The 26,245-nt window shown below is 45.5% G+C and overlaps 2 protein-coding genes across 3 annotated transcripts in view; one reads left to right on the top strand and one right to left on the bottom strand.

Annotated features, from left to right (window-relative positions):
- NEK6 (NIMA related kinase 6) overlaps nt 1-2,320 on the top strand; it is a 43,263-nt gene extending 40,943 nt beyond the window's left edge. For both annotated transcript variants that reach the window (XM_051807586.1, XM_051807587.1), the window contains exon 10: nt 1,221-2,320. In XM_051807586.1, the coding sequence (XP_051663546.1) occupies nt 1,221-1,331 (111 nt within the window). In that variant the 3' untranslated portion in view covers nt 1,332-2,320. The remainder of the gene's footprint in view (nt 1-1,220) is intronic.
- Nucleotides 2,321-4,161: 1,841 nt separating this feature from the next.
- Nucleotides 4,162-24,305, bottom strand: PSMB7 (proteasome 20S subunit beta 7). Its single transcript, XM_051807585.1, has 8 exons — nt 24,183-24,305; nt 23,942-24,035; nt 23,726-23,823; nt 23,242-23,382; nt 22,570-22,685; nt 16,008-16,066; nt 4,937-5,088; nt 4,162-4,320 (listed from the first exon to the last, which is right to left on the bottom strand). Exons 1-8 carry the CDS (start codon nt 24,242-24,244, stop codon nt 4,209-4,211), a joined length of 834 nt encoding a protein of 277 aa, XP_051663545.1. The 5' UTR covers nt 24,245-24,305; the 3' UTR covers nt 4,162-4,208.
- Nucleotides 24,306-26,245: the final 1,940 nt, after the last annotated feature.

Genomic DNA, 26,245 nt, shown 5'->3' with positions numbered 1-26,245 from the left:
CCATCAGGCTCAGCCGCCGGTGCTGTGGGTGCTGCTGAGCTGCCTGTGAGGACAGAACTGCTCCAGTGCTGCACAGCTCCTGGCTGGGCCAATGGTCCTCATGGCACAGCCTTGGGCTGAGCTCTAAGCATTTTAATTTGTTGGTGGGAGTTTTGTGGTGATCTTGGCTGATGAGGGCTGTGTTAAATCTTCAGGGTCTCAGGGTTACAAAGGCAGCAGCATCCCTACCCTCAGGTCAAAGAAAGTCACCAGGGAATGGGGCAAGGCCAGGCAGCGGGTTTGGGGTGGGAGCAAGGATAGGGCCTTGCTCCATCCAGAGCTGAAAACCTCAAGCACATTCAGTTAATGCAGCTGAAGCTGTGTGCTTGATAGCTGCATGGTCATGCTTTTAATTACTGCTAAAATAATTGGCACTGTGGCTACTGGGAGGATGTGAGAAGATCAGAGGCTCAAGGCTGTTTCTCCTGGTGCCTCGGGGGTACGAGCAGCTTTCAGTGTCTGTATAATTAAAAGCTACAATCTTTCATGTGCACAATAAAGAGGGTTGGGAGGTGGGGAGACTCCAGCCTTCTGCATTTTATTTATTAAACATAATCAGTGACCATTCTCTCTTCTTCAGGAAGGTTTTAGGAAACACCAGGGTCTCACAGCCAGGTCCAACAGCTTAAGATGCTCAAGTGCTGGTCAGACTGGTTACACTCGAAGGCTTGGAGGATTTGATGCCAGGGTTGGTGTGGGAAGAGCAGAGCAGCTCAGCTCAGGCTCCCCCTTCCCTCTGAGCCCCCTTCCACTGGAAGGTCCCTCCCTGCCTGCTGCCTCAGGCACACTGTGGTAGTGATCTTGTTTTCCCTCCTTCATCCACACCCTGCCCATGGTGCCTCCCTCCCTCCCTCTGCCCCGAGCTGCTCCCCCAGCCCTGGGTGCACACGCTGGGTCCTCCGGGCCGGGCTCCCTCTGCTCCTCTGGGATGTAAGATGTGCTGGGGTGTGGGAGGATTTAAATCTTCAGTGAAGATTTGGTGGGAAAGGTTCTTCCTGGCCCATCTGGAGGTGGGACACGCACATCAGACAGACAGACATGTGCCTGCACCCTGCTCAGCATCTGCATGAAGAGGTTCCCAGCTCTGGCCTGGCCTGCAGAGCCCGCACAGACGATCTGCAGCCTCTCCCAGTCAGAGAGCAGTGGATTCATTCCCCTTTGCCTCTTGTCCTGTCTTTCAGCTGCGGGAACTGGTCAGCATGTGCATATACCCCGACCCAGACCAGCGGCCCGACATCGGTTACGTGCACCAAATAGCCAAACAGATGCACGTGTGGACCTCGAGCACATGAGCGGCCGCGGCGCCAGCACAGCTCAGTCTTACTTGAATCCTTTTCTCCGCTGCCGGCGCCTGGTGCAGCTCACACAGGTGGGAGGGTGAGCACTCACAGCAGAGGCTCCATCATTTGCAGGTTATTTGACAAGGACTCTTACAGGTGGTCGTTGCTTTAATGTGAAGATTCTGTGAGGTATTGCAAGTGATTCTTTTATTTTTTATTTTTAAGGCCAATAACGTTACGGATGTAGATCATTTAAGGGTCCTTTCTTCAAACTGTCGTGTGTAATCTAGGATAGCCGATATTACCGAGGGCTCGGCCTTTGCCAGACCTTCTATCTTAACTGTAATGTGAAATATTGAAATAATTCCTTCAGTGAAATCACTTTATACTAATGTAAGAATTACCATAGATTTTGTGTAATTTGTATAACTGCTACTTTGCCTCTTCTGCAAATGGTTAATAGCAAATTCAGTTTTTACTTGGTGTATTTTAAAGCAGCCATTTATGTGTTTTTATTAATTCCCTCCTCTTCAGACTTAGAAACTGGGAAGGGTTGGGGGGTGGGGTTTCTTTTTTTTTTTTTTTTTAATTGTAAACTTTGTGTATTTTGCTGATGCCTTTCTGTCAGAGATGAGTTAAACATGAACCTGGGGAAAAGAAGCAAAACATGCCAAGCAAACCCAAGCCAGCCTTGCTCCTGCAGAGAATTGCTCCTTACCCTCATTTTCCCTTTTGGAATGGCTCTTCTCAGCCTCCAGGTTCTTGTTTAAAACCAGTGTTGATCGAAGCCAGTTCGATTTTGGTGCAGAGACTTTTACACATTCAATAGTACATCGGGTACTATCAGTGGAACTTCAGCAGTGTTTTAAACACTTGGAAAATTTTTTTAAAATAAATGAAATGCTTTGTGTATGGAATTCTGCATAGGATCAGCCCCGTCCCTCAGACTGTGAAAGCTCATTACAGAATGTGAATGTCTATAAATCTCAACCTGATCTGAAGGAGTCATCGTCTCTAACTGCATGAAAATTGTCAACAGCTAAATTCATTCATTGAATCAATGATTTGTGTCATTACTGCCGATGGAAATACTCACTGCTCCAGGAACAGCCGTGGATTCACGTTCCAGTGTTTCCATTCCGTGTGCCTGGCGGAGGAGCGGGGCTGTGCTCGGTGTTCCTGAGGAAACCCCTCAGCCTGTGCTGCTCCAGCGCCGGCTCCGCCTGTGCCGGGGGCTCGTGCTGACTGTACCTTTGTGTGTGACACTTCAAATGCAGCCTGTGCCGCCTTTTGGTGTTTTTTTTTTAAGGAAAGCTTACAATCCTTAATTGTTTTTGAACTAAGATTAGGGTTAGAGGGTTACATACATATATATGCTTTTAGTGGATTTTTTAACCTAATTTGCTCTACTTAAGGAAAACCGCAGTGCCGTCTTCAACTGCTTCGTAGCAAATCTGGGAATGTTTTTATAGGGTACCAAGAAAAGCCGTTAATTGCTGTGAATAAGGTTGGCATCATTAATGCAAGGTGCCATTTTACTGGGGCTTCTCAGCAGAGAAGCCCCAGTACCTGAGGGTACTGCTCTCAGGAGAGAGTCAGGAAATTTAAATCATCGTGGAGGCACCAAATTGCTCCCACCATTCCCGTGCCAACCAGCTTGGTTAATTTATACCCAACCTCTCGGGCACTTGTCAGGTGTGACCTGAACCTGTCCCCTTGCACTGCAGCTTTCCTTGAGCCGGGGCTGCAGCTCCATGGCCAGAGGGATGGTCGGGCTGGAAAAGGATCAGTGGCTTCCAGGGAAGCTCAGCTCACAGATGAGGATCTGGAAAAGTCTGGTCACTTTCTTGCTACATAAAATTTCTTAGTGCTTATAAGGAAATGTATTTCAAAAGGTAATTTTTTGCAATTGTGCATTTTTAGATAAATAAAAAAAATTATTTCCAAAATAAACATCTTTGTTTAAAAAACTAAAAAGTGCAGTATTAAAGGAAATACAACCCCCCCCCAAAAAACAGGCCTAAATATGTGGGAAACTGCTCCTACCAGCTGTGGTGTGTGTGTAGCTGCTTTTCCAGCAAATGGATGGATGGAGAGAGACTGTCACTTGTCCCAAGGGAAAACACGAGAGTCTTTACCCTCTGAACTGTGGCATATCAGAGCTGGTTTTCCAGGATCTTTGTTGCAGGATGCCAAGGCTGGGGACTGGCACCAGTTCACCTTTTGAAGCTGCCTGTCAATGCTACACCTCCCCTTTTCACTTGAAAAATAATTCTGTAAGGGGTTCTTCTGGCTGTTTTTTTTCAGGATTATGTAGTGCTGTATGAAACAGCCTGAAATCTTATTAACTCAAGTGGTACAAGCCCAGCATTTTAGGACAAAACAGGTGTAAATGGAGGTAAGTGACAAGACAGTCAAACTGAATGATGCTGGATCTGCCCTGTATCCTGTCTCTACCTACAGAAAATGGGGCAAAAATAACACAAACATCCCCTGATGCCCAGAGTTCCTTCCCTGCAGTGGGGTGGCAGGAGAGCAGTGCCTGTTGGAGGTCAAGGGCAGCAGTTCAGAACCACCACTGCTCATTGTTTTCATACCTTTTCCTGTTTCCATCAGGAAAAGAACATTCAATTAAATTAAAACTTGTCCAGTGGGGCTTACACAGAGCAGCTTTACTCCTGCTGTTCTGCTCCTGGAGTGAGGTAACAAGGCAGCTGGTTTTCTGCCCTGCCCTCACCCACAGAGCTCTCAGAGCCCCAGCCCTGCAGGACGGAGCTGCTGCAGCTCTGCTGCTCGAGCCTCACCTTGGACAGAGCAGGAAGGAGCACCAGGCACAGACAGGGAGGGGCAGAGCCTCTTTATTGGGCTGGACAGAGCCACAATCAGAGCTCAGGACGTGTCCATGGTCTGCACGGTCTCGTCCAGCACCTCGAGCTCCAGGTGAGCCACGTTCTCTGTGAGAACAGCAGTCGTTCCCTTTGCACACTTGTACCTGCCAAACCTGGGAAAGAAATGGGGGGAAATTAATCAGGAAGATGATACATGGGAAAACTTGCATTTAAATTTTACAGAATCACAGAATCACACAGAATATGCTGAGTTGGAAGGGACCCACAAGGTCCAACCCTTAGCCCTGCACAGGACCATCCCCAAGAGTCACACCATGTGCCTGAGAGTTTTGGAACTGATCACCTTTAGAAGTTTCCTATAAAAGTCCAAAATAAGTAAAGGAACTGTGCCTACTGCAAAGTCTAAGCTGACTGCACTAACAGACAAAGTTTCAGACAAACCAGCAATTCTGGAAAACTGTGATTACAAAAAAAAAATAAAATTGCCACATAACTGGAAAGCTCTTTACAGAAATCAGTGGTCTGGGCAGCAAAGACAAAAGTCCATTACTTCCTCAAACTGCCCAAAACTCAAGAGCCTGGTAAAACTGTGGCAGGGAAGAACTTCTGCTGTTCTCTGCACGTGCCTCTGCCAGCCTGTGTTCAGCTGCAGGTGCAGCCACTCATTGGTTCTGTTCAGCTGCAATCCACCCACAGGTCAGAGATCTCTGGCAAAAGTAGGACTGGCTGTGCAGAGCAGGGATCACACACAGCCTCAGGGTCACCCACCTGTCCCCCTTCTTGTTGGCCACGTCGTAGGGCCGGATGAAGTCCAGCTTGTTCTTGCTGATGACACAGATGTCGACGTTGCTGCCGGAGCCCAGGTCGTTGTAGATCCCGGCTGCGATGGCGTCTCTCACCAGCTGCTTGGCCTCCTCCTCCTGCAACAGTTCAGAGGCTCTCACTGCCCAGGGCTGGCAGCTCCCAGGACCATCACCAAAGTGCCACAGGGCATGAACAGGGGGACTATCCAGGGGCAACCCTTTACCCTGCCCATGCTCCACCACCCCAGGATGGATCAGACTTGCTAAAGACAGTCTAGGAAGCAAAACTCAGATTTTTTTTTTTTTTATCTTAATGAATGGAGAAAATAAATTTTACCATTTTTAACTTCCAGGCTTTTGTGCACGTGTACCTTCCAGCTGCCTGTCTTGTGTGACAGCTGCACACACATTAGAGTCACTGGAGTTCAGGTACAAGGCTTCCCCAGGTCAGGGCTATTTCATCAGCCTTTATAGCACCAAAATAAAGCACCATTTTGCAGCATGGCTTGGTTTGCAAAATTCATCTGCTCATCCTAACAGGAGCTTTGGGATGGAGCAGCTCTGCTCTGCACGGAGCTGAGCTGCAGACCAGCTGTAATTCCAGTCCTGAGCACAAATGCAGAGAATTTACAGAAACCTGCTGAAAACACTGGTCAAACAAGGTACTGCTGTCAAAATACTGCAATTAGTTTTTACTATTTAAGTGAAAAAGTGAAGCTTTGCTACAGTAATGGATGTGACTGAGACAGTTACTATTTAGACCTGAAACAGCCTGAACCAGAGTGCAACGAAGCCCACACTACACAAAGGACATTCACAGAAGTGTTTTTTACATGGAAGCATTCAGGTTCATCTAACTACCCCTCAGAATATCACACCAGATCTCTGATCATCATTCTCACCACCACCACAAAAACACGACTGGTACTGCTGAGAGGCATCAGGAACAGAGTGCTGGTGGCACTGACAGCCTTCCCGAGCCATTCCAGTGGCACTGGCTCCCTCTGCAGCTCCCAGCGAGGGCAGGTCCTGCCCCTCAGCTGCACCGAGCCTGTCCCTGTGCCCGGTGAGCTGGCAGTGTCACCGTGCCAGGACAGCAGGCTGTGCCCACGGAGACACTCACACTGGGCTTCCAGCAGCCTCTCCAGCCCAAAGCAGTGCCCGTGAGACCCTTCCTTCTCTCAAGGGTGTGTAAGGAACTGACTGCAAACTCTGCCTGCTCCAGTACAGCAATAATAAACCAGAAGCACATCCCTGCACTCAGAGGTTTGGGCCTCTTCTATCCCAGGTTGTGCAGCAGACACGGGACTGGAGTAGGACACGGCCTGCAGTGAACAACAGAAACAACTGCAATTCCTACTTCACTGCCAGTTCCACCACTATTACTCTTTATAAAATAAAAAAAATAAATTATGCTTCCTACTAAGCTGACTAGAACAATACAGCCATGCTGTAAAAATAATTCCTGAACATTTTCTTCAGTGTTTTTGGCAATAAAACCATGATAAGCAAGTAATTCCTCACTCAACTGATAAAAGACTGATTTGTTGCAGACCAAGGGTATTTTAGTACTATAGTGCAAGTAAATAAAATGAACCAAAGAAGTATGCATAGATCTGTTTTAAAAATTAAGTGGTAGCAAAACCAGAATAATTTTAAGCTACGTGTTAGTGTAAGAAAAGCAGTTTAGGAATACTACAGCAAATTGGGGGAGGTCTGTTCCATTCTTCCTTTTAATTTCATCTTTTTAAAACAACACTTTAAATCTCACAGACTCTTCTAATTTAAAATTTATTTGCTTTTAAAAATGTACTCTATCAACCTACTGTTATCAAAATGATTCTAAAAATACTCATTAAAGTTCAATCAGCAGAGCAGAGCTGTAAGTGCACTGAGGCAGCCACTGCACAGAGAGCCCAGGCTGTAACCTCAGCTCCTTCACTGCCACAGTGCAGCCCAGTCTGTGAACCTGCAGGAATTGTCATTTTAGAAAACTCTGCCTCGGTGCTGTTTCCTGTTCTTCTTTTTACAATTTAGAAAGCTGGCCAGGACAGCCACAAGAAAAATCCTGCATGGAGTTCAGCAAGGACTGCTGTTTCCAGTCACAAAATAGGGGGCCAGCAGGAAACTGCTGACACAGCCTGAAGTACAGGGGCCTCAATGAGCCACTGTAATAATTAATCTTAAAAAACCCTAAAAGTTCAGAGTATATAAAAGGAGCACTTCCTGCTTTATGGTTGCAAAGACCAAGCTAACTGGGAATATCCTCCTGTGGGGCCCAGAGTGCTCCTTAAATGAGATTACAGCGAGTGATGAACTGTAGGGGCAGCGAGCAGTGACAAGCAGCACTTTATGGAGCGATCTGTCTGTCCCCATCACACCCCACAATGTGTCCCTGGACTCCAATGTGCAGCTCCATTTACCTCGCCTGACAAATGGGCAGCGCTTGGGAAAGGCAGCGAGGTCCAGCTCCATGGTAATGGTCACCACAGCTGTGCTGGGGAACAGACCCCAGTTCATTACACTGACCAGGAACGGAGCTTCCAAAGGGTGCCTGAGGAATAGGGCAGTAAAGGCTAAAATAAATAACTCAGCATGGAAGGCTAATCTGAAACGGTGTTTGATAAATTATTTATAACACAGACAATTGTCTGCATTTAATATTGGCGCTACTGGTAGCGTCTTTAAAAGATGATTTATGTGTTGTAATGCCATTAAGCTTTATATGGGCCCACTGCTGGCTATAAAGTCTGCTGAGATTTAGAGAATGAGTTTTAAACTGTCACTGCAACATCACAGCAGATAGAGCCTGTATTAAATCTTTACTTTAAACCTGTTATCTGGAGAGTTGCAGTTTGCAGACACTCAGGGCTGATGGATTACCTCTCACAGCTGCTCTGCCGCCAGTCCCACACAGCACCCAGGAGCAACTTTTACACATTATTCTTGTATATGACTTGAACCAAGTTTCTCTTCTCACTTAAGCAATTTCCAGACTTCAAGTGCTACTGGAGGAAAAAAGAGACTTTCCTACAGGAGATGAGGGTATTTCTACATTACATTAATACTGTCTTTACTAATAGCCTGTAAACAAGTTTATCATTATGCTCCAGCAGCAAAGGGAGCAGCTGGAAGGGCTTTGGGAACATTATTTCTGCAATATTTTGTAGCTCCACAAGCAAGTTAAACAGGAAATGCCTTTTTCAGATTTAAAAACTCTAGAAATTATTTTTTTTCCTAATTCTTACCAAAATGAAATGAATCCCTTCTGCAGGTCACCAGGATGCTGTCAGAGATGCAATACACACAGTGCAGTTCTCCAACAGCAATTCTTAGAAGAATTTGAAATGCAGTGCTCTATCAATATTTGTATAACATGAATATAAGCAGGCAACTATTTTTGTAAAAATAAACAAATGCAAATACTTATCACAACAGTCCTTTACAACAATGAAATATGCTCAAATTATATAATATAAAAAGTTGATCCTACTTAAAGTGAGAATCCCCAAGAGTCCTGTGGGAAGAGAAGGGAAGGAAAAAAAAAATCACAAGCTTCAGGAAGGACAATGATAATAAAAAAATAAATCCATAAAGGAGTGTTGGGAATTTGGAGGTAGGAAAGAAATACCTCCTGAAGGACAAAATCACCTCCAGAAGCATAATTAGACTTTGGGAGAGCAATCAGCAGAGTACGGGGTGTGAGAGGCTGTGTGGGGGCTGGGGGGGGGAGATCAGCCCATAACTTGAGAGGTGCTCAGGTCTGCTCTAAGTCCAGAGAGAACCAATCTGAGAAGTACTTTGTGTTCCTTGTAAGGGGAGGCTGGAAGGCTCCAGCAGTCAGAATGGATTTGGCTGGACTGTGCTGGAAACGGGCTGTGACCTTCAAACCACTCAGAATTACAAGTCTTCCCCCAAAAAGTGTGCATTCCCAGGGCTGCCTCAGAAGCAAGGAATGACATTCCTTGTCTCTTATTTCTTGGTTTTTCATATTAGACCTATGCATTTTACGTCAGCTTCATTGTGACTAAAGCCTCAGTAAATGTTTATTTTTCTAACCATTTTCTAGTAAGAACTTTCCAAACAAACTGCTCTCTAGTCCCTAATTATTATTCTCAGAGACAACAGTTTTTTTCCCTGTTCCAAGGAAGCTGCCTGTGAGCCCAGGCTCATCCCCACCCCCTCTCTGATATCATACAGCAGTATAATAAACCACGTTAATATTTCATACCAGGGTGAAATATGCTGGAGTATCAATTCAACATCTGCTGTCTTTAGGGTACTGGCATCCCGCAGAGACACTTTCAATTTGTAATTGAGTTCTATACTGAATTAATCAGCAGTTTATCTTTTTTAGTAAAATAATGTCTTCCCCACTAACCTGGATTTACATTAACAATTTATGTCAAATTACCTGCCAAGGCAAGGAACTTATATGATTCGGAACTACTATTCAATAACATTAGTTGCTGTATGTCATTCCCTACGTGGGGATTAGTACAATCCATATTTCCAATGGCACGGAATTAAATTACAAGCTCCTCTCACAACTATGAGATTTCTTTTAATACTGTTCCCACACTCTGAACTAAGAATGAATAGGAAAACTCATTTAATCCATCACCTCTTGCATATGGGTGAAGTTCATGGGTTTTTAGGGAACAGATTCTCAAAATGAGAACTCTCTCAGCAGTACCAGAGCTGTAAATCTCCCCTGGCACTGGGAGAGCCCCAGTTTGCTGTTCCCTGAGCTGCCCTACGGTCACACACCGACCCTCACTCCCCCGGGTATGCAAACCCTGCAAGAGACTACAGTGACAACTACCTGATATTACTGCATATAAACAAATTAATAGCAAGCAGCAACACATCTGGTTTCGAATAAAGCAAATCTCTGCTCATATGACTATTGCTTTACCTCTGACAAAAGGATGGAAGGGAATGAAGGTCAACATTTTATTTGGAAAGGAAGCCTTGGGTTTTCTGGTAATTTATCCTCCCTAATACACCAAAATGCTCCATAAAGCCCGGGCTGGCTCCCAGCTCTGCCTCATCCCCATTCCCTCACAGCAATTGCCCTCGGCCTGGCCGGCCCTCGCTGCGGGAGCAGCGCTCGGGCTTTGTGCCATGTGAAATATTTTCCACTACATTTTCCTGTGTTCTGCACTTATGGGAGATACACAAACTGGAACAATTTAAACTGGAACACCTGCTCCTGAGAAATGCATCAAAAATAATTACCTGTCCTCCCCCTACCCTGTGCAGTGAAATGATCTCTTAACACAGAGCCCTGCTTCTGGCCGGCTTGTCTACATTATTATGGACAAAGTTTAAGTGTTACTTTCATAAAGGTGAAGAAATTGTTGCTCTTTGTCATGCAGCAAGGCCCAATTTACACGGAGGCAACATTTGTTTCCCTCAATACAGTCTGCAAACAGCACACTGGAAGGCGGCACTGCTGGGTACCACTGGTAACACACTGGTACTTGGGCAGCGTCCCACAAACTGGGCTTTGATCCATTCAGAGGGGACACCTCCAAACACCTCACCTGTAATCCCAGCCACTCCACAGCACACCTAGCTGGCACACTCCAAATCAGCCCATGTCTCCTGTTTAATACCAGTTCCGCAAAGGAAATCAATCCAGGGCACAATTCTGTGAAAGAAGATGAAAACTGTACAAACTGTCCAACGTGTCAGGCAGAAACCAGGTTACCAGAGGATAATTGTTATCTAACCTAAGAATAAGAAGCAGGTACGATAAGCCTTTATTTTCTGGCTGACTGTATGCACTAACACCTGGTATTTACCCATAAAATCCGTGTCTGCAGGAGACACTAACACAGCTATGTCAGGAGAGCTGCAAAGTGCAGTGCCACGAGCTCTGGCAGCACGGAGTGGAGATATGCCACTAACAGGCTCAGTTCCTGTCACGGGTAATGAAACACCCAAGGCACACAAACACAAAGTCCTGCTTTCTGTTCACCCAGTCAGATTTCCCCCCCACATTTACTTAAATCTCCGTGTCTGACACCAGCAGGGGTTCGAGTATCTCAGGCAGGCTCTCCAGCCTAACTCCCCTAGCCTGGTTGATCTCCATTGTCTGCAGGAGCTGAGCCCGACCCTCGCAGTGCGGGTCCCGCAGAGTCATTAAGGGGTGTCAGCTGGCGGGACCGGCCGCAGTCCCGCACCTGAGCCCGTGGGGCACAGCCACCCTCATCTCCATCACTAATGAACAGGGGCTCATCTGCAGCCTGTCACCCGCCCAGCCCCCTGCACACGCCGACAACACCGAGACAACTATTGTTGAGGAGTAGAGAGTTTCGACAGATTCCAAAAATAGCTCACTATTCCTGCCGTGGTTAATAAACAAAAACAATTCCACCATATTGAGGGACAGTGGGAAATGTGAGCACAGGAACGTTTGAAGGATCTATGTGTCAGCTGCTTAGAAATGGAAGAAAGTGACATGTTTTCACAATATTTTGTATGTGCCTGATGCATTTTTTAGTGAAATAAGAGGTACACAGTGAAAGCTGCATTCGGGCTACTTTGCACTTCGGTACAGCAAAGATCCCAGAGCACGTGGAGCATCCAGAGGAAAGGCTTCTCCGTGCCTCAGCTGCTTCACTCAGGGAGAGGGGGATACTCACGAGTACCTCAAAAATCACTTCTCCCAAACCTGCCCGCCAACCTGCTCACCAGATTGCTCCCAACCCACACTGGCCCCAAACAGGGGAGCAGAGTCATCACTGCAGAAAGGCCACCAAAGCAAACCTGGCCAACAGGGGAAGGAAGACACCCCTCCAGTGGGACAGCAAGCTGCAGGTTTGGGGACAGCACAGCTGCTGCAGGGGAGAGAGCTGTGTTCCATGTGGAACACACTCAGAACAGTCTCCTCTGCTTTTCATCTGTTCATACCCTCCAGGGTATTTTTGTTTTCATTCAGTAACACTTGATTTCCTGCCACACTTCAGAAACGGTACAATAAATGACTGTAAATATCATCTCACATATTTGTAGTGATCTGTCCTAGAAATAATTATTAACTATCTGCCAGACTATCTCCTTTCATTTTTTCCACCTATTCTATGCTCCTGAACTCATTACTCCAAGATTTACTTCCTTTTCCTTGCAATAGCTCTGCTTTCTGTGGCTTCTACTGGTCCTCATCCTTTTGGAGCCTCTTTTTATTAAACCTGGTTTTTTTGATGAAATACAGAAAAGAAATGAAGTTACAAGCAGCCTATTTCCTTGCTTAAACAAGAAGGCTACAACACAGCTCCACTGTGGATCAAGTAATTCTTCTACAGACAAAAAGCTTCTACTTTTCAAACACCAGAAATCAAATACCAGAATAAAATATATCCCCTCTCCCCATCTCCTGAGGAATTCAAGAACCAGAGGATAGATAAACCCAGAATTCCAGCACTTAATTCTGTAGACACTTTTTTCCCCAGACCACGACGGTTTCCATATCCAGTATTTCTTTGTTATTGTTTAACACCAGAAGGCACAAACGCATTTGCAAAATGACTGTGAGGTTTAAAAACCACGTGGCGACTCTATTGGAAGAAAAATTGGCTGCAATGAAAGATCTGAGCTCAAAACACTCCATTAGATGTGCTGTTCTTCCACTTATGTTTTTTAAAGCAGATCTATAGCTGCCCACATGACAGATTAATATTGTTCCACAGTAGTTAGGTGCTTGGCATTACATTTTTGAAGCATCTACAGGCCTTGAGGGCTGAAAGTGTTCCCATGCTCAGCGATCTCTAATGGTTCCTCCAGAGGCCAGCACTGGCTCCCCAGCGAGCCCTGCCTCCATAAATCAGCTGCACAAGTGGCACTGGGGGTGTCCCCTCGGAGGGGTGGGGGTGAGGATCATCTCCCAGCACCACAGCCAGGGAAAGGACCATCACAGTTGGCACTGACAAAGCATGTGCTACTTAAATCTGAAGACACACTAAGTCTATGGAAAAAAACACATCCTGCTGGTGTTAGCATGCCTCAGGCACTGGGAGAAGCTTCAGCAACTCATCTTCAAAAGGCAGAGAGCCAGGGCTCTAGAAACCTGCAAAAATTGGCTAAGCCTGCAGTCTTTTTTTTATTTTTTTTTTTAGTTTTTTTTTTTTTTTAGTTGAGCATCTTCAAAGTCTACAATTCTAACTGTAGGGCACAGCAGCTGCCACTGCAGATTTGATCCTCTCAGCTTTTGGCAGCTCTCAACTTGAAATTCTAGCAAAAGAATTTTTCAAGTTGCTATTATTGCCTGTCATGGATTTATAAATATTGTGCACTATCTGCTGTGGCATGGCTCTCCTGGGACACCAGTGCATGCCAAAAGCATAACAGAATGAAAAACAGTTCCTATTCTTCAAATAAATGCTAATTTTTTTTAACTGTGCTCACACGATGCGTTTGGTGATCAGCTTCAATAGTACAGAATATATATCAGAGGCAAAAAAGCTGATTGTCTTTTCCAGTAGTATTCAGCTGCTACTTTCATTAAGCTTGTTTAATTACATTCCAGATGCTAATTTGCAAGTTGATACCAGAGGGTGCAGGACAGTTTGCCTTTGAATCATTTTTCTGTGATGTGATGGTCTTGAAGCACACCACTACCCTCCAGTAGCCCTAGGAAGATATTCTGACAATTAGTGCAAGAGAAAGGAGCATTGATCTTGACAGAAAAATAATAATTTTCTACCTATTTTATTAAATTAATCTCCAGGAATTTTAAGTTTATTTTCAATGCAATTTCATAGGAAGTTTTATGTAAAATATATATAGCGTACTTCAGATTTAATTTGGATTTACTTCAATAGAAATATTTGTTATTTTGTTAATTTACTGTAAAAAAACCCATATCTGACTTAAAAGGTATATATTATAAGCTGGCAGCCATAACAGAGTATGAGGAAGTGTTTAAGAGTACAACTGAGCTTTAGCACCTGAAACTTTGCTGGCTTGGTTAATACACTTCCTGAATTGCTATTAGATAATATCAGATTATCCAGGAAAACCAAAGGAAGAGTTAAGGTACATGCGAGCCTCAAAATCTAAATATCTATTTCAACAAATTGGTAGGCTGCATTTCTGCATGCTTGTTATAACAGTGACTATCTGCTGCCACTTATGGTTGTGTGTGAAGACAGTTTAATGAGGATGACCTTTCTAAATAGGAAAATTTGGAGATTTACCAATTTTTGGTGCCTTTTTCGGTTGCTCTTACACAGAAAATGACTTAAAATACAAGCTTGAAAACTAGCTGAGAATCAGATGAAAATGTGAGTTGCACAGCACAGCTCTTTGCCATTTGTATCTCTGAAAGAGGACTGTTGTGCTGTAGCTGTTGGTTCCCAGGATCTGCAGTCCATGTTTTCAGTGGAACAGCACACACACCAAGTGCACAGTCACCCAGGAGGCTGGAAAAGGAGACTGCCATTCTTACAGCAGCGTGAGGGGAGAGGGGAAAACAGAGAGTCTTCCTCTCTGGAGTGGCTCTATCAGCCATCTGCTGTGACGCTCCCTCCCCAAGACACTCGAGTGCCTACCAGAAGTATTCCAGTATTTCTGGTAACATTTATAAATACACTGAGGACCAGAAGCCCAGAGTCTTCAGATACCACCCAAAACACCGTGGTAACACAGGAACCCTGATCCTCCTGTGTGTCCAGAGCTTTGCACACCTACAGCTACTGCACAGGTACTGACAGAGAGGAGCCAGGGCGAGTTGGAAAACTGCTTCTCACCAACACTTCAGCAATTAACTAATGCAAACTTCTCAAAACAAGGTGGGTTTTTTTTTTAAATCAACTGGTATTAGACATGGTGCCTCGTCAGGACAGGTGACAGGGTACAAGAGATCACTTTACATTTTAATCTATCAGCTTTATAGAGAGGAACTCAGTGGACTGATGGGACCATCACCCCAAAACACAGTGCACTTGAAGGGGAGGAACTGACCCACAGCAGCTGCAGAACAAAAATGAGGAACATCTGAAGACCTCTGCTGATGCAAATAAACTTCTTCCTTTTCCACATTACTCAGGGATACTGGAGAGCTGCAAGATTTATCTGCATTTTAGACTGAAATGATTGTGACTGTTAGTGTTACAAGTAATTTTTAATGGGTTCAATTTTCAATTTTGTGTTCAATTCTCATTTCTCCTTTACTGTGGAATTATTAATCAATTGGAATGAGAAGAAGTGTTCGCAGAGAGTCTGAAGAGATTAATGTGGTTTAAGAGGGCTTGACATTACTGAGGCATTTTACAAAATAAGAGTTACAGAAAGCCCTGTAATTGCTTTGGGGTTATTTTCATCAATAGTGGGTCTGGAGACAACTGGATTTTCAGGGTTTAATTTAGGAGCACTGAACATGGTGTAACCAAGTATAAGGAAATACAACAGAAAATACAAAAATAATGCACTGCATCCATTTGTAACTGAACAGCTTGTTCTGATCTTATGACACTCAGATTTTAGCTCTCCTGAATGATTCTAACAACCAATCAAACATTTTTCAATTTTTATCAGTATCAGCAGCAAAACACAAACCCCATAACCTTAAGAGTCTTCTGATAATCAGCTTTCAACAGATGTTAAATTGCAGACATTAGTTCTGAACACACCAAATCAACCAGGATTGTTTCATGTACTACTTGAACACTTTTTGTAGCATTCTCTTTTCAAGACTGAGAGAGAAGGACTGATGGATAAAAAACCAGCAATATTGACTGTGCAAGGGCTGGTAAATTCCTGAAGTCAACTATAACCAGTAAGTTGTAGGTCTTTAAAGCTTTCATCTACATTAAAAGCACACATTTTTCCATATAGAAATATAGCTTCTTGCAAATTTATTTTATCCATCAATTTTTACAACTTTACAGTAAGCTGGCACTAGTATATTTTAAGCGCAGCAAAACTAGAGCAGTTTTAACTTCTTTAAAGCTTCAAACCTCTTAAATTCTTGTGATCACAGGGATTACTGAGGGAAGAAACACTGAGATTTAAAACCCCAAGATTCTTACCTCCATGTCGGGTTTGTACTTATCCTCAAACACTGCCATGGCTGCCAGTGATCCAGAACCTGCAGGGACACCAGGACACTCCTTTAGCCAGTGGAGTTACACAGGGTATTTTTTTAGAGAAAAGTATAACCCATTTCAGCAGCACAGACCAGAGTGAAGCCCAGCTCAGCTCACCACAGGCTCAAAGTGTCTGTGCTAAGGCCAGCACCTAACTGAAGCCCAGAGTTCAGCTTGTGTGCACACACTTGGCACGGTCCTGTCCTGAGAGCCCTTTCCTTCTGACCAGTTTGAACACCAGATATGAAGATGAGGTTAATGGAATCCCTACTCCAGTGCTCCTGCCCTCGTGAGAGGGGATGTGGGAATGAGGAGATGGCTCTGACCCTGGCACTCTCACCCTACACGTGGGGTGGGTGACCCAGCCATGGGAGCAGGGCAGGGGCTGCTGCCACCACCTTATTTCCCCCAGGAACTTGGAAACAGTCTGTTGTGCATTTACTCTGTGCCATTATTTTTACATTGAACTATAACAGATGAACAAAGTGACAGAGATGAAACCATGAGTTTAATGTTCCTTCTCCAGAAGGGATGAGGTGCAAGTGCAGTGATGGAACAGGAGCCACCTCTGCCCAAAGCACTGGGACTGCAGGGTTATAAATGGGTTTTCCATGAAATAATACAAAAAGCAGGGTGATACTATCTGAAACTGTAAACTTGCTTTGTTCAGAAAGAGTGAGCCTTCAGGAAGATTATCTTGTCTGTCTGTGGCCCTACCCATATTTCAGAGAACACTACTTTTGGGGAGTGAATAAAGTTACCTGCAATTTTTTACTCCAATTAGAAGATTTTTTGGCATTTATTACTTTTTAACTTGTTTTGCATACTGCTATCTGTTTAGCTGGGTCACAGAGAAAGCCATATTTCCTATTTAAAATGATTTGTGTATATCGCTTGACCACCTCAATGGTTTAGTGAAAGCAAAAGGCAGCGATTAAACAGTTTCAAATGAGGTGTCCTGCTGATTTTATCAAGTCTGCTGAATGTATAATGAAAAAGGAGAAGCTGACAGTGACACTGTTGAGAAAATACAGACTACCTTAGCTGAACCATTTAAGGAGGTCCAATTATAGATCAAATTTAAAGGGTTGAAACAGCAGATTTACAGACACAAATCAATGAACATGGTAATCCCGATGAATATGACAGATATTCCTGTTACAGAATATTGCTGTGGTTGAGGATCATTACCTTTACAGTACCAAATACATCACATCTAAAAGCAGTAGGACACTCTAAGTGTGTACTTGAATTACAGGCAATGACTATTCATTTACACCTTGGAGCAATACACAACTCCATTTTTTAAATGCTGAAGCTGGGAATAAAACAGATTTTTAAGCAGAAATGAACTGCTGATACAAACAGCTGATATCACAGAGCAAATCACAAATAAAAGGAATTTTACTGATCCTTCAAACAAGGTCAAAATAAGGTGGGGGCCAAAACAAATACAGGACCTGAACCATAAAATAATAGTTCTTCTGGAATGACATAGGAACATTTCTAATGAGGAAAAAACATATCTGAGCTATGGTCTCAAACCAAGCCCACATTCTTGCTACACCCAGATGAGGGCCTACTATGAGCAGAACGGAAATCCTCAAAGCTGGGAAACAATTCTGCCCTTGGAGAAGGGTTATTAGAGTGCAAAGACTAAAAAATATGCAAGAATGAAATATAAAAGGTATAAATGCACAATTTGACTGAAATTAATACATTAGCTACTGAGCTAAGAAAAAGTGGTCTTAATTTCTTAAAAATTCTACTGACATGTAAAAATTATTGATAACACATGGCTCAGGCTGGATTAATTCCTCCAGCTCCTTTTTAAAATAAGTTCCCAAAAGAACCAATGGGCAGGAACTCAGCAGATTTAAGGGAAAAAGAAAAACTAAAAAGGCAGGGGAATCTTACGTTACAGCACATGAAATCCTTTATACATAAAGAATTACACTTAATTATTTATCCCACTCTGTTACCAAGACACAATAAATGCCAAATCCAGTATCAGCTTTAAATAACTAAATACTGACAGTCCTACAATGTAAATTTTCAAAGAGTTGTTGAAAGTCTTAACTTAATTAAACCTACATGTATGTAGACATTTACATCTGAAAACCCAGATCCTAAGGAGGTTCTAACAGAACAGGAAGTAAAGCTGGAAAAGCTGAATAGACTCGTTTGCTTTTTTCTCTGGTGCTTATAAATCCCAAACATAAGCTTTATAAGCTTGCAGTTAAAAACCGCCTTAGCAAAAGCCTCCCAGCACAGCTAAGCATTCTCTGACAGAACAGATTTTATCTTAACCAGCACAGTGAAGATTCTTCACTGTTCCCAGCACCAGATGTAAGCCCGGGGTGTTCACAGCGATGGACAAACACTTCCCAAGGTCTCCACCAAGGCAAACCACGTGCTGTTTGCCCACAGTGATGGGAACTGCAGTGGGAAATCCTGCTGGCACACAGACATCCACCTGTGGCACAGGAGCCAGGGCAGGCCCCCTGCCCTGCTGGGGACGGGCACAGCCCCTGGCACACAGGAATGCACAGCAGCCAAGGACAGTCACTGCCCAGCGGGGCTGAGACCCCACTGCCCCATCACACCGACTGCCCTCTCCTCGGCAAACTCCACACACCATCCACACAACCCCACAATGTTCCAAGCACCTCAACTGCCTTGTGAAAGCTGCATTGTAACAGGAGAGCAGGCAATAAAATCTGGGAACTTAAGTAAACACTGCAATAAGGTTTTCTTATTGCAGTTCCTATAAAAACACAGAAAACTTGGATATTAAGGGTCTATGGAGAACTTGTTTGTATGTGTGGAAACAGCTGCTCTCTTGTCCGTGCACTTGCACAATAATTCATTTTTAACAAGCATGCTTTGCCTTTATGTAGAAACAAGCTTCACAATTCCCAAACATAATGTCTGGAGAAAGATAAAATCCAAACACAGCAAAACACCATCCATTAATTAGGGATGGATTTCCCACCCCATACACACAATAACTGATTTAAGTCACTGCCAGTTCGGACTCAGCCCTCCAAAGGTGCAGCAGTTCAGCCTCAAATCTGCCAGAACCTTCAGGAAAGCTGTGCAGTAACGTGTCATTAAACAGTGTCTCTACCTGAGCCCAGATTCGAGAGACACCAAACCAGGTATTTATCTTAGCTAAGATTTCAAACTGAAGTCAACACACAGCCAATGCAGAAATAGGAAATTTCCTTTGTTGGACTTTTTTTTTTTTTCACATGTTTAAAGTTTCTCTCTCTCTGCTGTGCGTGAGCAGTAAGAATTAAAACAAAAAATAATTGGTAAAGTTATCATTTATTTCTATTATATAACATTCAGGGAAAAAACTCTTTCAGCTGGATCTTCAAAACCCACTAACTGCTAGGAATGGTTACATTTAATATCCTTGGAAACACAACCATCAAGAAAAAGATGTCATTTCAATTCCAAAGAAATTTTTTTGCATACATTTTCAGTAAGCTGCACTTTAGAAACAAATATCCAGGAAGTATTAATCTAGTATTTAAATATATAAAAATATTGACTGCCAAGCAAATGCTAAAGAACTACAGAAGCTGAGAGGTAAAGCTCTACTCTGAGACAAATGCCTTTCAGTCTGATGACTGGCATGAAGCAGGTGAGTTATGAGACCATAAGAGAATTTGTTGTTTTCTTAAGTAGCATTGGTCATTTCCTGAATTTTCACAACAAAGTTATTAAATTTCCTGGATGCAATTGTAATAAATTCACTTTAAAAATACTGTCTGGTCCTCACTTGAGCAGTTGTACCACTTCAGTAGTGATTTAAAGTGAAAGATAATTACTGACACATAGCAAAAAAATCCAGCTGACAATAATTTTCACTGTGTTTTGTAACTGCAGGAGCTTTTCTAAAACAGATGAACTGGATCTTTTTAGCAGAACCTTCATTGAAGACAAGTTCTTATTGCTAAGTACAGTCCATTTCCTCACCCAAGGACCTGTTTGCTACCCCACCTGCCACACTGGAGGATGTGCAGAGCCTTGAGAGAGCAACATTTAGCACTTCCTAATCCATCACTGCCAGGGCTCCCTGACAGGGCATTTATTCACACACACTCATTGTTATTCAATTTGCTGTTCATCCCAGGCAAAAATTCCGTGATCTCCGCAGCCCCACGGACTGGGATCATTTTTCAGCCGGATCCTGGCTGGGGGCTGGCTCCCAGCAGTGGGAGTGCTTGCTCTGCAGCACGACACTGCCAGTGCATGAAGAGCTGATTTATGAATATGAAGCACCACTGGCACCAGGGGAGCAGCTCCAGCCACCAGAGACTCCTGAACACTCCGCCTGCTTCCGAAAGCTCAACTACACACTCCAAGTGCTTTAATTTTATGCATGCATTTCATTATAAGTCTTGGCCAGAAGCTTTCCTAGACAAGCCAAGCCATCAGACAATCTTGCATCGTTTGCTGAAATCCAATTTTGTCCTTTGTCAGCATAAACAGTTTAATTTGATGTTCTCACTCCTGAGTAAGCACTGAGTACCTTTTAAATTTCCCTTGCAAGGCAGGACACCGCTCTGTCCATCCACAGACAAACTCCAGCACACCAAAATAAAATCCAACCTCTCAATCTCCTTTCCTATTTAATACTGAATTTCCAGAAGCTAACTGGCCAAAAATACCTACCTTGATTTAAACAAACTGCCTTTAGAACACTCAGGGAAAAAAACAACAAACAATAGAGCAGGCTAAATAAGACTGAAATACAATTCCAACTGCTGTCTATGATTTGACTTTTGATAGTTTTTCTGCTGTTTCAATTCTATCTTTTGTCTATATGCATAAGCTAATTTTTTATTAGTTTATGCATATAAATTATCTCCTAGTCACGGGAGGAAGTATCAGTGCACCATGAGTGGGAAGGTAAAGGACAGTGATGCTGAGAAGGGCTTTGTCTGACAGTGTGACCAAAAGGAGAGTGTAAGCACCAGCCAGGCCTGGTACTGCCAACAGCAAATCAAAGTTTAAGCTACAAGGAACTTAATCCATTGATATGCTACTTCCTACTCGTTTGAACTTAGCCTGCTACTATGTTATTTTGGTGGAGGGAAAGAGGAGCAGCCAGGATGCTCAGAAACGCCACTCCGGTACTAAAGCAGGAAGGTCACCGTGTGCCCAGGGGAAGGCGTGGCTGGCTCCAGGGAACGCGCGGCAGCTCCCGGTACAGCTGGGCTGTGCAGTCCGTGTGCCGGAGCGGGGCAGGTCCGTGGATGCGGGATCCAGGGGAGCAATCCCGCACAATGCCGGCACGTGACCGCGCGGGCCGTTCCCGGGGCAGCGGCGCCATCGCGCGGCCTCCCGCCGCCACTGCAGCGCTGACTGCACCGGGTTATCGACCGGGGCCATCCCAGGGCACCACTGCAGCGCTGACTGCACCGGGTGATCACAGCTCATCCCAGGGCACCACTGCAGCGCTGACTGCACCGGGTGATCACAGCTCATCCCAGGGCACCACTGCAGCGCTGACTGCACCGGGTGATCACAGCTCATCCCAGGGCACCACTGCAGCGCTGACTGCACCGGGTGATCACAGCTCATCCCAGGGCACCACTGCAGCGCTAATTGCACCAGGTGATCACAGCTCATCCCAGGGCACCACTGCAGCGCTGACTGCACCGGGTGATCAACCAGGGCCATCCCAGGGCACCACTGCAGCGCTGACTGCACCGGGTGATCACAGCTCATCCCAGGGCACCACTGCAGCGCTGACTGCACCGGGTGATCACAGCTCATCCCAGGGCACCACTGCAGCGCTGACTGCACCGGGTGATCACAGCTCATCCCAGGGCACCACTGCAGCAGCGCCAACAGCCCGCGGAGAAACACACCCCTCACCCCTCCAGGAGAACCCTACCGAGGTGTTTGATCCAGAGGTGCCAACCAGGCACAGAAAAAACTAACAAAAATCTACGAATTTACGCCTTCCCATCGCAGAACCAGCATAAAAGCTGCCCCAGGCATGGGCTGAATCCAATTTACTAATCTGACACACTACAACTTCAGATCAGTTTTCTGATATGTTTACTCAGACTCTCCATCACACTTCCATGGCTCTACCAAAAACAAGCTTCCCTTTAAAACTGCCTGAGGCTTCCGAATGAAACACAAGGTCCCCAAGAGAAATTTATATGAACCACAAGTCAGGACTACATGCAAACCACACTTCTGAGGAATTTTTTTCATTCAGCAAGTTTTTGGGAATCCCACAATTCTCACGTGGGGAACACACACAGCAAAGCTCCTAACACCAGCTTTTCAGCAGCTGAGAGTTAAACAGCATTCCAGCCCGTGTTTGTAAAGAAACAGAACAGTGCACCCACCTCACAAATGCAGGTACAATTTTATCTTTGAAGTCTGAGGCCCGTACAGCTCTCACCAAACAACGGAGGTCAAATAAAAGCACTTTAAAGAACAGTTTGAAGTGTTGCCCCGTGCTGTCACTCACCCATGGTGACGTAGGGCAGCTTGTCTGTGGATCCGTGGGGGTGGATGCTGTACAGGTGAGGGCCCGTCACGTCCACTCCCCCCAAAACCAGGGCAGCGCCGATGTAGCCTTGGTACCTGGGAGCAAGGTTTGTCTGTGAGTCTGAAACCCCACAATACAGCTGTGGTTCTATTTAACACAACACAGACACTGGAGAACTGTCCCACAACTACCCAGTGTAGCTCTGTACTACACAGGCTACTTCTACCAGCTGGGAGCAGTAAATTAAGAAATTTAGAAAAATACAGTTTATTTCAGTGTCCAGCAGACATTGAGGCAGTGATTCTATTGCAAGTCACATAAAACTCCCAGTTTTACAAGCCTGCACATTACAGTATTACTGACCCAACCATCTCACCAAAGGTACACAACAGTTCTTCATGGGTGTGATCAACAGCCTATTAAATTAATACCTTTCTATTTTTGCCAGGTGATCACTGCACCACAGCACAACTATAGTACCAATTCTCTAAAACTTTGATTTCTCTTCCACCTCAGTTCAAAAGCCTACGAAGCAAAGAGCAATTACAAAGTCTCGTTATGAAAGGTAAGGAAGCTGAGGGAGGATGCTCCTTAAGCATTACTTAGTGGTTTTAACAGCACTGTTAACAAACAAGAAGCCCACTCAGTTACCTGAAGAGCATCTGCTTGAGCATCCTGTTGGCCGTGACAACCCTTGGAAGTCGTCCTGTGGACAGGGAGTGGAGCTCCAGGTTGGAGGAGATCAGCTGAGTTGTCATCTCAGTGTCTGCAGCTGTTCCAGCACCACAACAACTGAAAAGTGTTGGGAGCAAGTCAGGAAAGGGTGGGGAGGGCAAGAGAGGTAAAAGCCCCTATGCTTTATGCAACAAATAGAAATTTTGTCTTTGCAAAATTGAGGAAATTAAGTTCTCATACAGTCAGTATTTTCAGAGCATGAAACAAGACAGCCTGCTAAGTGTAAATAGAAAACCACAAATCCTCAAGCCTTGCTAATAAATTATCGTTTTCAAGCACATCTTTATATTTGGTGTTAGCAAAGGACAGAGCTAAAAACCCCAGTACCATTACCAACACCATCACACAGTAATGGACACAAATAACTATTTATTACACAATGAACAATATCAACACTTACTAGATATTGGGAGAAATGAAGTGTATTTTTGAACAGTTCTTGTCAGCAACAACCATCCCCTCGGTTGCTCTCGTATCCGCTCCGAGGACGATGCCATCCTAGAGGAAGGGAGAATTATTCCCGCTCTCCACAGGGCCGTTCCCGGGGGCAGCGGGGGTGACTCAGCAGCAGCGGCCGAGGCCTCTGCGGGCCCGGCCTCGCCCCCGCCCGCCTCACCTTGAACACGATGCCGGCGATGGTGGTGCCCGTCTTGCGCGGCGCGGGCACCCGCAGCCCCTTCTGGGCGAGCTCGGCCTCCAGGAGCGAGTTCCTGCAACACAGCGGAGTGAGGCGGCCGGAGGGGTCCCCCGCGCTCCCCCGGCCCGCTCCCGCTCCCGGGCCCGCTCCCCCGGCCCGCTCCCGGGCCCGCAGCCCCGGCCCCGCTCCCCCCGCTCCCCCCGCTCCCCCCGGGCCTCACCGCGCGCAGTTGTCGAAGCTGAAGCCGCCGGCGGGCGCGCTCAGCACGGACACGGCCGCCATGTTCCCGGCAGGGACGGGCGCGGGCAGAGCACTTCCGGGGCAGCGCCGCCCGCCCCGCCCCGCCCGCCGCGCGAAATGGCGGCGGGGCCGGGGGGGCCGAGGGCGGTGCGGGCATGGAGGGTTTGGGGGCGGTGCGGGCATGGAGGGCTGGGGGGCGGCTGTCGGGAAAGGGGGAGTCATAAAGGCTGGAGGAGACCCCTGAGATCATCCAGTCCAGCACTGCCACTGTAACCCCCAAAGCACTGCCCCCCATCACCCAGCGCCACCTCCGGACGTCTCTTGAACACCCCCGGGGTGGCGGTTCCAGTGTCTGAGCACCCAAACAGCGAAAACATTTGTCCAACATCTAATCTGGGTGTGTCCTGTCTCGCCTCTCTGTAAAGTTCTAATGTATCCATAGAGAACAGAACTTTTGGCTACATCTGCAGAAAGGTTGTGCTTTAAAGCAAGGCAGACAGGTAGTGAAAATTCTCTGAAATCTACCACATATCTAATGTGCCTTCTAGGTGTGTAAGTGCCTGAAATTAAAAAACCCGTTGATTAAAATAAGGTAATTTTTTTTTTTGTTCCACACATTAGATGTTAATTACATGGGGCTCTTTCTCTTGCAGAACAACACAACAACGGGAGTAGCTCCTTGGCTTCTTGCCTAAAGGAAACTTTCTCCAAGTATATAAGTGTTTTACCAAGGAAGTGTGTTCCTTCTCGAGGCAGTTCGTGCTTGGAACACGGTGTTATTGCAGTAGGTGCCGTTGCCGAGAGGAGCTCCTGTGTTCATTCCAAGAGGAATGGTGGCTCCCACACCAGCAGTGGCTCAGCCGTGGAGCAGCTCCCTCTGAGCAGTGCCCAGAAAGCAGGTGGTCCAAAACCAAAACTGGGGTCCCGTGTGTTCCCCCCAGATCTACATCCCTGCAGTGACCCTCCGAATTATTGAAAAATGAGTTTCCTCCACCAGGGTGCTCTTCAGGTGAAAGTAAACAAACAAAAGTGGTGGGGTGGGCAAAGCTACTGGGCGATGTCTGCTTTTCCCTCCAATGCTCAAAAATACTTGCCAATGTGAGAGAACAAAAACAACCACGGGGAAGAAAACCAAACCCCAGCCTCTTTCTTGACTGTGCCAATCTTGCAGAAAAAAGCTACCAGACCACAAAAGACCATCTTTAAGATAAACACACAGAGAACCTGCACTCTGCACCCTGTTCTCCCCTTCTTTCAACCCTTGGGTAACTGCAATCCCATGTTCTTGTACACCAGTAAGGCTGGGAAGCTGTCTGAGAGACAGAATACCCTGCTGCCAGATGCTCTTTTTTCATTCTAACACAGTTGTTTTTCTCTTCACTTGATAAAGTTAAAATAAACAGTCTCTGGGGTGACTTACAGGCGTCAAAATTGGATTGGCATACAAACTGTAGAGCAGTTGGTGGTGGGGAGTCTGGGGAAAAGGAAACAGCAGGTTTTAGCTAGAGGGGACAACAGCTTTATTTCCCTCTTGGTCCTTGACAACTAAGCAGATGTCCTGCAGTTATTGTTTTACCTTCTAGTAATATAGAGCCTTTCCAGATCCTCCCAGGTACGCCACTGGCTCTCTTGCAGATGTGCAGGTACATCTCTTCCCTGGTTCAAAGCCACCTGAGTGCACCACTAGCTCCATCTATTGCTGGTTAATGGCTGGCTGGGAGTCAGACAAGGCCTTGTTTCTCCCTCTCAGCTTTATAGGATACCTTTTTCCAGTCCCGTTTATGTGGATGGTCATAAGATTTTCTCTGATCATCTGACATGGGCTTTTTCCACAGCTGTTGTGCTGTGAACTTTGTTCCTGGGTGATGCCCTTTGCTGTAGACATGGGTGTCACCTTTGTGTCCTTCAGAGCCCTGCAGTGCAAATGTCACTAAACCCTGACAACAGCGATGGTAGTGGGGCTGTCACTGGGCATAACCTCTGTCACTGGGCACCCACTGTGCTGGGCTGGAGGGGGCAGTTTTGTGTTCAGTGCTTTCTCTT

The sequence above is a fragment of the Manacus candei genome, unplaced genomic scaffold (genome assembly GCF_025592945.1).
Source record: "Manacus candei isolate 608988 ecotype Guabito, Panama unplaced genomic scaffold, ASM2559294v1 h1tg000071l, whole genome shotgun sequence".
NCBI lineage: Eukaryota > Metazoa > Chordata > Aves > Passeriformes > Pipridae > Manacus > Manacus candei.
The sequence above is the reverse complement of the archived record's forward strand: the minus strand, read 5'-3'. Positions and strand labels throughout refer to the sequence as shown.

Coding starts and splice junctions, on each gene's coding strand:
- PSMB7 (XM_051807585.1), bottom strand. CDS start 24,244: ATGGCGGCCGTGTCCGTGCTGAGCGCGCCCGCCGGCGGCTTCAGCTTC. Junction 16,067..22,569: donor GCTGCCCTACGTCACCATGG/GTGAGTGACAGC, acceptor GTGTCCCTGCAG/GTTCTGGATCACTGGCAGCC. Junction 4,321..4,936: donor GCCAACAAGAAGGGGGACAG/GTGGGTGACCCT, acceptor TTTCTTTCCCAG/GTTTGGCAGGTACAAGTGTG.